The sequence below is a fragment of the Microtus ochrogaster genome, chromosome 15 (genome assembly GCF_000317375.1).
Source record: "Microtus ochrogaster isolate Prairie Vole_2 chromosome 15, MicOch1.0, whole genome shotgun sequence".
Taxonomy (NCBI): Eukaryota; Metazoa; Chordata; class Mammalia; order Rodentia; family Cricetidae; genus Microtus; species Microtus ochrogaster.
This window is the reverse complement of record NC_022017.1, coordinates 13017504-13031138: the sequence shown is the minus strand read 5'-3', so window position 1 is coordinate 13031138 and position 13635 is coordinate 13017504. Positions and strand designations below refer to the sequence as shown.

Sequence of the window (13635 nt, the reverse complement as noted above, 5' to 3'; positions counted from 1 at the left end):
GTCCTTTGACAACATCTATGTGCACGTGACCCACAAACAGTAAGTGAATGTAAGGAAAAAGAAACAGAATAGATTTAGTATCTAGAACTATAATTTGTAATATTGTTTATTTTTACCCAGAAATGTAAATATGGTCATTTTAACTACTTTGTTTCTCCTCCTTTTTTTTCCATATAATTAAGACATGATTTATCAGTCATCTGCTTACGTAAGAGAATTTTAGGTGGGGAGATTGTTTGGTTGGTTGGTTTTTATGTTTGGTTGGTTGTGTTGGATTTTTTTTTTAATCTGACAAAAATGTCTTCAGGTTTTTAAATGAAAAATAAGCTACACTTGATGTAACTGGCAATTTGTAGTCACTGTAATCTGCATACTGTTCTTTGATTAAATTGAGAATCTAGTATCAGGTGCACGACTGCAACTTTCTTAAACATGTTACAGCCAGGTAGTGGTGGCACATGCATTAATCATAGCCCTCAGGAGACAGAGAAAGGAGGATCTCTGTGAGTTTTGGGCCAACCTGGTCTACAAAGAGTTTGAGGACAGCCAGGCTACAGAGAGAAACCTTGTCTCAAACGAAAAACAAAACAAAACACAAAAGTTCAGCATTAGTTCTGATCAAATAAATATGTAACAACATCTCTTTCCTATGGTATAACAGGCTTAAAGGTTAAGGTTTTTTGACTAAATACTGTAATTTTATGGAATGCTCAAGATAAGAAAAAGGATAAGTATATCCATGACACCCAGGACTCTGTGAGGAATATATTAGATTTAATCTAGAATTCACAACCATGCCTTTGGGACTTTGTTATATTTTAAAAGTCTTGATCTACTCCACTTCATAGACTTCTGGAGTTTTCTGAAGACCTTGTTCTCAGATTTCCATTGTGAAGTCAGTTTTGTTATCATGGGACATAGGATCTAGTTAACTTGAAATAGATCCAGATTGCTTACCAGGCCTGACACAGATTATTTAGCAGGAATGAAGGATTTTTATGGGCCTTTCTCAATTTAAGAATCACTATCCTCTACCAGAAATCTGTCGTTTTCCCTTCTGTGTTCTGTAATATGTTCTGTTGGTCAGGATCATTTGTAGCTTATGTCCTTTCTCTGGATGACTTGAATGTCTAATGCTCAGAGGAAGGAGTAAATCATTCAGCTGACACTGGCAAGGTGTGATCTTCCACAGTCAAAAATGCCTTACCCTTGGTACTGAGTCCCATAATTAAGAATCAGATGCTTAGCCAGATGGTGATGGCACACACCTTTAATCCCAGCACTCGGGAGGCAAAAGCAGGTGGATATCTGAGAATCTGAGGCCAGACTGCTCTACAGAGTTGCAGGACAGCCAAGGCTACAGAGAAACCCTGAGCTAGGCAAGTGCCCTACCACTTAGCTGTAGCCTGAGAGAGTGTGTGTGTGCGTGTGCGTGCGTGCGTGCGTGTGTGTGTGTGTGTGTGTGTGTGTGTGTGTGGTCAGAAGATAGTTTTGTGGAGTTGATTCTCTACTTTTAAAAACCATTGAGCCAGGCTGTGATGACTCATATCTTTATTTAATCGCAGCACTCGGGAGGCAGAAGCAGGCCTGGTCTGCAGAGCTAGTGCCAGGACAGGCTCCAAAGCTACACAGATAAACCCTGTTTTGAAAAAGAAAAAATGATTAAAAATCATTGAGATTCCAGGGAACAAATCAGATTGTTAGGCTTGGTGGCAAGTACCTTTACCATTGACCCTGCCTTTTTGGTTTTTTGAGACGGTTTCTTTGTATCGCTTTGGAGCCTGTCCTGGACCTAGCTCTTGTAGACCGGGTTGGCCTTGAACTCACAGAGATCCGCCTGCCTCTGCCTCCCCAGTGCTGGGATTAAAGGCTTGCACCACCATTGCCTGGCCACAGTCCCTTTTTTATGCAAAACATTTGTTAAATGTTCAGCTCTTCTCTGAAAAAAAACAATCACTTGGCTTCCCATTTTCTTAACTTTTATTATTTATTTATTTTATGTGTATGAGTGTTTTGCCTACATGTATATATGTGCTACACAGCATGCAGTGCCCTCAGAGGCATTGTATTCCCTGGGACTGGAGTTATAGACAGTTGTGAACTAGGAACTGAACCTGGGTCTGCTAAAATAGCAGTCAGTGCCATCTCTCACAACCCATTTTTATAAAGAGATCATCAATATGTTATATATATATTTGGTTTTAAATTCCTATTGCTTATCAGTAGGTGATATAAATCCTAAGTTTATTATATATATGTTATATAAAATTGTAACCCCTTATACCACATGACTGTCAATACTTTGAGTAACAGTCCTACCAATTGCTCTTCTACCAGAAGGTCACTTTGTGTGGCTAGGATGAACTCCATGAGAGAGTTATAGCATTCACTTAGACCTGCTACAGCATGGCATGCAACAATGATAAGAGCCAGCGCCATGTGCTTTGCAAGTCGGAACTTACTTGACTCTCATAGGCCTGGTCTCAAGGATAGCAGCTATCTCTGGAAAAAGTACAAAAAAGATCCATTTCCCAATTCCCTACTTCACTTGAAGAAAGCAAATCCAGTTCTATATAGTAGTTTTGGAGGGAAATGAATGTTTTCTTATAAGCTTCATATTAACAATATTTGGTTAATTAACAAGTAACAAAAAAGGGTATAGTAGTAGAACAGACTGGAGACTGGTGTCCAGTGCCCTCCTCTCTGGCTATCCCATCTTTTTTTTTCTTCTCCCGTTCTGTCTTCTGCATTCTCTCATCTCTTACTGAAGCCACATCTAGGGTCCTCCTCAGCTAATGCACGTCAGTTCCAGTTGTGGACCTAATCAGCTTCAAGTTTTCATGGCCTTGTGTTTTTATTCCTATTCTTATTTTGGCCTCACCCCAAACAAGGTAGACAACTGTTTATTTGGCATGCCTATTTGAAATGCCTATGTTTGGTAGTGTAAACAAAGAAGTACTTGACTTCCACAGCTCATTAAGAGAGACCAGTTTCTTCTCAGTGAGGTGTGAAATTCATGTTCATGTTCACTCTCTACACACACCTGCTGATTTGTTTAGGATAGTGTCTGAAGTAGTTCATGTTGCCCTCAAACTGCTAGTAACCTTCCTGCCTCAGTTTCCCAAGTGGTGGGATTGCAAGTATGCACCACCACCCAGTTCTGAAATTTCTTATAATGGTGATGAGTTCTTTTTAGTTTTGAAATTACTGTCTCCCTGGTTTCAGGAAGACAGTTTCTATAGAAGTAGTCAAAAGATTGATTGTAAGGTTTGTTGTCTGCTTTAAGTATAATGCATTTGTCTTACCATGTAGATACAGCAGACAGAACTGCAAGAATATTAAATTGCTGCGTTGCTAGGAATGGCTCTAGTTTTGTCACATGAACTTACTTCAAAGAATTGACTCACTCTTTCCTTAAGATTCCAAATCTATGCAAGACGGCTGGGGTGAGAGTGACGGTCCGGTCACAGGAACTCGCCATCCTAGCTGGGAAGAGGAGGATGATGGAGGAGTCTGGAACACCGCCGGCTCTCAGGGAAGCACTTCCTCCCACAACTCAGCAAGCTGGGGACAAGGGGGAAAGAAACAAATGAAGGTAGTGCTTCAGAAATGCTTCAGCTCGCTTATTCATTTCTAGAATTGTTGATGGAGGGTACGAGACACTGAGATCCTAAATAAAGGGGAAAGTATTTCTTTATAAATTAATAACCACTTCCCCGGTATCCCTTATCTTCCTATCCCATGGCCTTGAAATCTTGAACTGTAGAGTTGGCACTGTGGGTAAAATAAACTTTGTAAAGTAGAGGTAATTGAGTTTTGGTTTCCATGTTATAATAATTTAAGTTCCTGAGGCCTGCTTTAAAAATGCTTTGTGCTTTTGCAATTAACAACAAGGAAGTCCTATGGGTAAATCTCCATGGAAATGTAGAAAAGACACCAAAGGAAGATATAATAATGGCTTTCCCATGGTGATCAGTGGGTCTTGATTTTACCTGATTCATCCCAAGGCCCAGAGCCCTTCCTTCAGTAAAATGTAAGCCAGCCCAGTTTTTAGCACTGCCATAACTAAATGCTTTCCTCCTATTCTGTGCCTTCCAAACACCTCACTTTCCATATAACAACCAGTTTTCCTCTTGTATTATCATGATTTTATTATTATCTTACAGTCCTGGGACTGGAGCCCAGAGACCTGCTAGTGCTAGGCAAACACTGCTGTTGCTTTTGTATAGGACGCTGGTATTGCATCTGCAGCCATGATCTCTGCACCTGAACCACTCTCTTTTCACTGTAACCTTCTCTTTTACACACACACACGAAATAAGGAATACACACCCATGAAACCCCCTACTACCCTGTGACTATGCTTCCTCTTGTCCTTCAGATCCTCATAGTCCCTTAGGAGTCCTTCAGGTAGCCTTCACCCCTTGGCCTGAAGCTGGGAATTTCAGTATCCTAACTTTCTTCTGTAGCATGGAACAGTTGGTTTCTGTTGGAGACATTAGTTAAAGCAGTTCTTCCTGGGTCTCTCTTCCCTAAGGACTTGACTTTCCTTACTCTAGTCACTAAAGAAATTGCACTATGCTGCTCAGCATCTTGGTACTCTGATGTTGTCTGGTCTGCCTTGTCAGTCTTTTTACAAATTAACAATGGATCCAGACTGAGTGAAAGATCCTGATTAAATCCTCCCACTCAGGTCACAACCAAGATTTACTTGGGAATTGAATGTTTCGGCTCCGATGCCAGTGATTCTTACGAAGGTGTAGTATGAGCTGAGGGCTGTGTTCCTGCTGCCCAGCTCCTGGTCGCCTAGCTAGCTTTAAACCCGAAATAACAACATACAAACTGTATTCATTTAAACACTGCTTGGCCCACTAGCTCTAACCTCTTACGGGCTAATTCTCATATTTTGCCTAACCCATTTTTAGTAATCTGTGTAGCAGCAGTCTTACCAGGAAAGATTCAGCATGTCTGACCTGGCAGCTTGCTTCATCGCATCTACCCTGGAGAGGAACTGCATGGCATCTGTCTGAGGCGTCTTACCTCACTTCCTCTTCCTCCCAGCATTCTGTTCTGTTTACTCCTCCCACCTATGTTTTAACCTATGAGGGCCAAGCAGTTTCTTTATTATAATTAACCAATGACCTTCCTCCATCACGAAAGATAGTTTTTAAGTGTAATAAAATAAACATAATATAAAATTGTCATCTTAACCATTTTTAAGTATGCAGTTCGGTGACATTAAGTCTATTCTCACAGAATTATTTCCTTCTTAAAGCTGAAATCTCTGTACTAGTAAATTCACTGTCTCCTTCCTTCAGAGGGACTTTTTTTTTTTAAAGGAAAATATCTTGGCTAAATATAAGTATCTCATTACTTTAAAAATATATAGCTTGAACCCAATATGGTGGCGCATATCTGCAATCAGAGCCCCTGAAGACAGAGGATGTAGTTCAAGGTTATCCTAGGTTACATAGTAAGATTAAGGACATCCTGTTTCAAATAACAGCAACAATAATACAAATTATAATATACATAGCACATGTTTTACCTGTAGAATGCACAGCTACACAAAGCCCAAACCCCATCCCACCAACCCCATCCCACAAATGCCTGTCTCCATTCCCACACAAGTGGGAATGGAGCAGATGTAGAAACCAGAGCATCCTAAGAGTCATACAGGCTTACCATGCCTTCCATTGTGCCTGGAGCTCAAGGATAGTGTCTTTGTCCAGGCTTCTTTCCCACTGAGAACCTGTGACTCTTATGCTGTGAACCAGATAAAGAACTCCCTAGAACTTCCACACGGAGAGTGATGTCCAGCTGAAACAGACTTTCCAAACAGCATTCACCAGTAGCAGTTTTTCCCCAATAGAGTCCTGCTGGGGTTACAAGAGAGCATCTTCCTGGAAGTAGCCATGGTGGCATGCAGAGGTTAACATTGTACACACTTTGATACTGACTCTTTCCATGTTAAGAATAAAGTTCATTTTCCAGTTCACTGATGAGTAGGAGTACAAGCTGAACTGAAAAGTAAAATGGCTGAACCTAGCTAGAGTAAGAGATAAGATACCAAAATGACAAGCATTAGGTTCAGAAAGGTTGACTCTTGGCTCTGCATTTCCAGTGTAGGTATATCTTGGGAGGCTGTGATAAGCTCTGTGACTGAGATTACGTTTCATTCCTGTAGTGCTCGCTAAAAGGAGGAAACAATGATTCCTGGATGAATCCTCTTGCCAAACAGTTTTCAAATATGGGATTGCTGGTAAGTTTCATTTTTCTCATGTGTAAACATATCCCAAATTTCAGGCTTAGTATAAATTTAAGGACCACTACAAAACTACAGATTTAAATATGGGGTAAGCAATTTATTGTTATTTTCTATTTTATTAAGTGATATATGACAACATTAAAAGTGAATTGTCTTTGTGTCATCTTCCTTGGAAAGGTGGGGACAAAGGAGATACTTAAATGATACTTGTATCAGTCTTTGCATCATTATTTTCAAAAAGAAAACAACCAGAGAAACTCTGCTAGGGGTCTCTCTTTAAAGAATAATTCTTGTAGAATCTCTAATTTTCTTGTCTCGGAAACACTGTGGGGACAAATGATTTAGCATGGCTACACAGTTCATTGATGACTTGACAAGTCACAAGAAGAAGCTGTCGTCATTTGGCTAGCACTTGTGGAATCTGGTCCTGTGTACTTAAGAATGAGTTTATTTCTCCAGGCAGTTGGTAAACTAGTCCTTTGTCCATAGTTGTACTGAGACTGATTGCATGTGGAATTAAATGCTAGACATTTAATTAAGCATGAATGGCCATCAAATTGTGATAGAAATGTTACCGTCTTTGGCTCCAGTTTTAATGTTTACTGCAGAAAGTCTTGTCAGGTACTTGTGGTTAATGTGGCTTTCACATGAAAAATGGCTCCTCTTCTCTGATTGATAATTGTTTCTCACTTTGTGTGCTTTGTTTTATTCAGAGTCAAACAGAAGATAACCCAAGCAGCAAAATGGATTTGTCTGTAGGTGTGTATCAGACCACAAATGAGATTCGGTTTGTACGCATGGCTATGATAGGTCCTTAGGCTCTCCTGCCCTGCTTGAGTTGAGGCAACCAGACGGATAGATATTTACTAAACGCTTAACTCTGTATAAGATTTCATGCCAGACACAATATGAAGGTTGAAAATTCAGATAACTGGACAGCCAGGGAGGAATGTAAAGGAATGTTGTGTTCTAGGTGAACTGGTTAACTGTGAAGAAGGCCTGTATGCCTTAAAAGCCAACCTTGCTCTACTTGAAGCAATTGTTGCATGAAAAATAGAAGCTTGACTGGACTGTACCTTACTAGCATCCAGATTGTTTTTCACTGCTTTTGGTTTTGTTTGTTTGTTTTGTTCTTTTTCTGAGACAGGGTTTTTCTGTGTAGCTTTGGCTGTCCTGGAACTCCCTCTGTAGACCAGGCTGACCTTGAACTCAAGAAATCTGCCTGTCTCTGCCTCCTGAGTGCTGGGATTAAAGGTGTGCGCTATCACCACTTTTTTAAGTACTGAAAACTAAATTCAGATTATTTTAATATGTCTGTGGTACTGCTAGTCCAGACCCTTAAGATGACTCTCTGTACCCTAGAATTTCATCATTGACATATTTCTCCATTGTGGCTGGAGCAAATGGAGGGACAGCCCTTCATCTGTGGAAATTTTCTCAGTAATGCTTTTGTTCACCCCCAAGAACATAAAAGAGTTAAACTAAGAGTAAGAAAATAATCATGGATAGCAGTGATAAATAGTGTTTGAGCTGTGACCTGATGATGTTGTCGTAGAACAGATTTCTAGAGCTGAGAAAGAGAGAAGGAAACAGTCATTGCACATGCAGACCTGGCTGAGCAGACATTGTTAACATGATCGACTGTGTTAAATTCTTAAACTTTGAATTTTGGGGGAACAGGTGTGCCTCTATGATCTTTCTATTTCCTATAACTACTTTAAAACTCCAGCCGTTTATCTAGCAGGTGCTAGCAAGCCAAACAGGCAGCTTCTCTCACTGAGAACACCTGACTTCATGATTAAGATGTATTCATCCAACACATCAGTCGTGATCTGAATATTGTTTAGTCAGTTTTGCCTCAAGGCTCTTCTTGGGTCTTCCATGGCAGACAAGTGTAGCAGGTTTATATTTAATTTCTAAAAGTGGGCCCGTATGTGCTCCAGGGGCAGAATAAGCCTTGAACTAGTGAGAATTCTGGTCTCATTCCAAAGAATAGAGAGGATTTGTCCCCAGGACCCCAAAGAGCAAGTGGTCAGATCACATGTGGCTCTCGTGGGAGACATTGATTCTTTTTATTTAAGTTATTGTTTATGTCCTTTCAGATAAGAAATTTGATGTGGACAAACGAACAATGAATCTCGGGGATTTCAATGATATCATTAGGAAAGATCGACCTGGCTTCCGTCCACCTAATTCCAAAGACTTGGGAACTGCAGACAGTGGGCCTTACTTTGAGAAGGTGAGCTGCGTGCTTTGTTTAAGTTTATGAGAATTGCTATGTTCTTATTGTCTTCTGATAGCAAATTCTAGACAAATGAATATCACCTGCATTAATGTGGTGACATGAAAATAGCTGATGTCAACAGGTGATTGGGCAGGAATGAGAGCCATCTGTTCGTACTGTTGTTGTGACAAAGCTCTAAGTTTTGAGCTATTCATGGAGTTCCGAGGGAGGTTATGGGCACTTAGAGATAAGCTACTGGGCACTTTTGTTCCTGCTGCTGTGCCAGCGACAGATGAAATCTGGGCTTTGTACAAACACATGTATCTCCTACAAGCTTGGAGTTGGGTCTGGAAAAGCTCTCCATCTTTCCCACTTCCCTAGTGGCTTGTTTTTAGGTAAATGGTATATTCAAATTCTCACTCCTGATTGAAACAAGTAAGTTTTACCCACTTGTTCTGATTTTTAATATTTCAAATGAAATTATTTCTTGATTCAGAATATGTTTTATAGTGTTCCTGGTCCCCTTAAGACATTTAAAACCAAAACATGGAGATCTAGGCCCATATTGTTGCCGGTCTAGGTGGCATCATATTCACAGGACGATTGCCTGACTTCTGCTTCAGGAGCCCTACCACCAGAGTAATCAGTATTAGACTCCTAAAAACAAAGTGGCAGCCCTTGTCCTGGTGCAATGGGCCGACTGGGTTACTAACTTAGGAAGAGGATGACAGATGATGTCTGCTGGGCAAAAGTGCGATGGTTATTATCAGATCCAAATTTCATCCTGGACTATTGCTAATGCACTCGACTTTGTTTATTCCTAGTGTGTCTCTCTTTCCCTTCTTGCATTCTGTTGCTTCACTAACCAACACTCATTGTGATTGGCTAACTCCTACTACCTTTCAGCTGACTTTGCCTTTCTCCAATCAAGATGGGTGCCTTGGGGATGAGGCTCCCTGCTCTCCCTTCTCCCCTTCTCCCAGCTACAAGCTGTCTCCCTCTGGTTCCACACTACCCAACGTCAGCCTTGGAGCAATCGGCACAGGGCTCAACCCCCAAAACTTCGCTGCTAGACAAGTAAGGAGGCCTCTCAGATTTGTAATTGCTTGGCTGTGGCCTCACCTTGGCCCTGGTCTTCAGTTTATTTCATCATTTGTCTGTCTTGGGAAACTTGTTGATTACTGAATGCACAGAATGATACTGAGTATAGGTTTTACATCTTCTAGCCCATAGAAACCATCTCTCTTCATGTTTCTCAACATGGATTTTACTTTAAATCTGTTTCTTTTATCTTTTTATTTTTGGTTATAACTGATTTAGGAAAATATGAATGAGATTCTATAGGGACCTTATATAATCTAGTGACACATTTACCACTTTTTAATATTAGATTATATATTTGACCAGAGAGGTGGCACAGCAGTTAAGAGCACTTGCTGTTCTTGTAGAGGATCTGGGTTTTGTTCCCAGCACCCTTATGGCAGCTCCCAGCCTCCTATAATTTCTGTTCAGGGGATCAGATACCCTCTTCTAGCTTCTGCAGTCACCAGGCATGCACATGGTGCACAGACATTCATGCAGGCAGAATACTCACACATAAAATAAAAATAAATGTTTTAAAAGCCATTAGAATATATAAGTAGTATTCCTAGGGTCTCTAATTTAGTATATCTATTAACCAAAAATTAGTAGCAAAATTACTAAGATTAAGAGTAAACATTTGAGTATGATAGTATCTTAAGAAAATCTAGGTTCTTGTGGCTGGGAATTTGGCCATCTGTTGTCTTTAGGATTTAAACCACAGTACTCACATAGAGAAGGAGAGCCTTAGGAGTGAAACTTTGAAGAATGGCTCTGCTCAAGCATTGGCAGTCACCAAAACTAGTCCTCCTAGCAAGGGCCGCGCATAAGCTTCTGAGCTAGCAGGGCCATCTGAGATGATGCATACTCTCACTCAGAGGCCTGCAGGGCACACAGCAAAGCTGCCAGGGGCTCTCGTAGTTTTAAGGAAAAAAAACAGGAATCTGGGGCTACCAATGCTATTACAGCAACAACTCCCAACAGTAGTGTTTCCCCAGCCATAGTACTGTGCCCCCACACTTGTTTCTCTGCCTTTCACGGCAGGATGAGCCCAGGAACATGAATTATACAATGTGTGGTTCAGTCCATTCTGTTTCATGTGATAACTTTTACATGGGCATTAAAGCAGGATCACTCACCATAGTCAAGTTGTGCACAACCTGTCATGCAGACTTAACGGAGATTATACTGTGCCCATGTATTCAGATTAGTTATTTCTGGATTGGGGGACTCAGACTATTTTTCTGTTTTCTTCCTTTAATTTCAGTGTTTTTTACCTGTTTGTTTGTTTTATAGTTTCCTAAAGGGGAATGTTGTATATTGCTTACATGAACAAACAAAAACAATGTTTTGAGAATTTTTATTTTATATTGGGATATAGAAAATATAAAATGTGGTTTCAAGCTCACATAAATACCTAATGCTACTAGAAAGTAAATTCAAGTTTAATAGACCAGCCACAAGCCTGGCATTGGACTTTTAAAAAAGGGAATTCCTTGTCTTGGGTGAATTACTGCAAAGTCTACCAGTATTGGGTTGGTGCATATGTCCTACCCAAATACAGTTCTGTTTCAAACTGTGTCATGCGGAGTTCGTCACATTTACTTCATAATTAAAAGATAAAACTTAAGCCAGTCATGGTAACACACTTTTAATCCCAGTACTTGGGAGGCCAAGGTGGAAGGATCAGTAGGCAGGAGTTTGAAGCCAGCGTGGGCTACAGTGTAAGATTCTGTCTCTAATAATAATAAATAGTAATATTTTCCTGAATCACAGAACATTTGACTCAGTTTGCTGGTTTTATTTTTAATTTATATACTTTTCTGAAATAAGCCTTGGGTTGAGGCAAATAACTCCAATTAAGGAGACATAGAAATAGGTCATCTTAGAGCTTCCCCATATACCTGAAAAGCTTGGACAATGGTCAGGTAAACCATCATTGCATGTATATAGCCTTTGAATTACTGTCTTCTTCATTCCTAGATTTAATGGTTTTGAAGGCCACGTATATTTGTTTGTCTTCAACACATCCATGAAAATCAGCAAAAGTGAACCAAGAAAATGAGTTTAAGTGCCATAGTAAGGTAGCAGAATTTTCATAGACTGCTATTGGCTTGCTTGTACCCACTTTAAAAACATTAGAATGTTGTGTGCAGCTTCAGATACCTTTCATTATTGAAGCTTCTCAGGAAGCTGAGAATCTTCTTATAAAAGGAAAGACTGAAATTTAAAATGACTCTAGCTGGGCACGATGCCTCTCATCTTTAATCCCAGCACTGACGAGACAGAGGCAGGTGGATTTCTGAGTTCCAGATCATCCTGGTCTACTGAGTGAGTTCCAGGACAGTCAGGGCAACACCAAGAAACCCTGTCTTAAAAAGCCAAAACAAAACAAAACTAAAACTAAATGACTCTGATAGGTGCAGTGATGTGAGTTAAACACCCTTGGGAAAATAAAATTTGTGGTAGATCTTTGATCTTTTTATGATATATACAGATTTTAAATGCCATTTCTACTTTATGTTTGTAATCATTTTTTGTTTAAGTGCTTTTTAAGTTCATTTATTTGCCTGTAGCAGTCTCTTAATCTAATTTTGTATCATTAAAGCCATCATGATCTCTTTAGTGTTCCTGGAACTTAATGATGCTATTTAAATTCTTTAAGATTATCTTATCCCTATGTTAGACTGAAAGTAGCAACCTCAGTTTACAAATGCATTATTAGCTGTCTTTTCTGAAGATGCTCAGTGGGGTGTTCTCAAGTGAATGATTGGTGGGCCATGGATATTTGCAAATGATGTGTGCATCCTATAAACTAAGGCTTTATGAAATGCTGAGAATGCCAAAAGGAAGGCTTAAACTGGTACAAAAAAAAAAAAACAGAACAAAACAGAAAAACATAGTCACTTTATCATGGTTTCAGTGAACATCATTAGAGAGTTTTAGTGTTTTGTTAGCGTGGAAGGAAATTCAGTTAGTTTGTTCATGGAACTAGGAAGGAGGCTTTGCAGACAATACCCTTAATGGGTCCTTTAACTCGGGCCTTAAACAGGCTAAGAATACATAATGTAGAGACTCTCAGGAGGCCAGATGTGATGGATGGTACCTTCCTCGATCCCAGTACTATGGAGACAAAAACAGTTCAAGATCAGCCTGAACTGCTTAGTGAAACACTGTTGGGATGCGGGAGTAGTCCTTAGGCAGAGGAAACAGCGGAAAGTCATCAAATGCAGTTCCTTTCCTGAAAAACTTTCCTTAGCTAAAAACAAATAAGAAAGGCAGGGCCCTGGGAGCCCAACTTCCTCTTGCTCTTGTTGGGAGATTAGAGATGAGCTCAGTGAAGTGTTTCATTGGGAATCATCATGGAATTGAGCTTTTTTTTTCTTTAGACTAGGCGATATTTATGTTTTTTAATAAGTTACAAGTAAGTAATGTTTATTCCCATGACCTAGAATGATATTTCATATGTCGATGTAAGATTGATGAGCGTTTAGCATGTAGCAAAGAAAGCCAACAGATTCAGGACAAGAACATGTGCTCAGAGCTAGAGCAGGGTCCCTGTGGATGGCTATGATTACTTACGCCAAATGATTGAGGGAAGTGATACCAGAGTGTTACTTTACAACTGATAGTTTGGTTATAGTGTATATTTTTACCCAGGTGCCTTTTAAGATAGATCTCAGAATATGGAGTTCGAGAATTATATTTGATAAACCCAGATTTTTGGATGGCACACACCTGTAATCCCAACACTTAGGAGACTCACCTTGACTTTGAGCCCAGGCTGACTACAGAATGAGACCCTGTCTCAAAAAAGTAGTCTTGAAGTTTTACACAGCGTGTTCCTTTTAGCCACAAAAAATGTAGCACTACTTTTAAATGTTACTAAATTTAACCTTTTCAGTTTATAGAACTTATCTGACCACCTGTGGTGAATGATGTGCCCGTGACTCAGTTTGAGTAACTTTCCCCCAACATCCTAACATGAAGAGCCCCTCAGTTCTAAAGCGAATGCTATCATTCCATGGACTAGAGATCTTGTTTCTTCTTATCAATAGAAACT

At 39.9% G+C, this 13635-nt stretch overlaps 1 protein-coding gene across 1 annotated transcript in view; it reads left to right on the top strand.

Annotated features, from left to right (window-relative positions):
• The window catches only part of Tnrc6b (trinucleotide repeat containing 6B), a 62917-nt gene that overhangs the window by 21895 nt on the left and 27387 nt on the right, over positions 1-13635 (top strand). The window contains exons 6-10 of the mRNA XM_026782684.1: positions 3420-3595; positions 6188-6262; positions 6982-7027; positions 8371-8507; positions 9399-9569. Of these exons, the coding sequence (XP_026638485.1) occupies positions 3420-3595; positions 6188-6262; positions 6982-7027; positions 8371-8507; positions 9399-9569 (605 nt within the window). The remainder of the gene's footprint in view (positions 1-3419; positions 3596-6187; positions 6263-6981; positions 7028-8370; positions 8508-9398; positions 9570-13635) is intronic.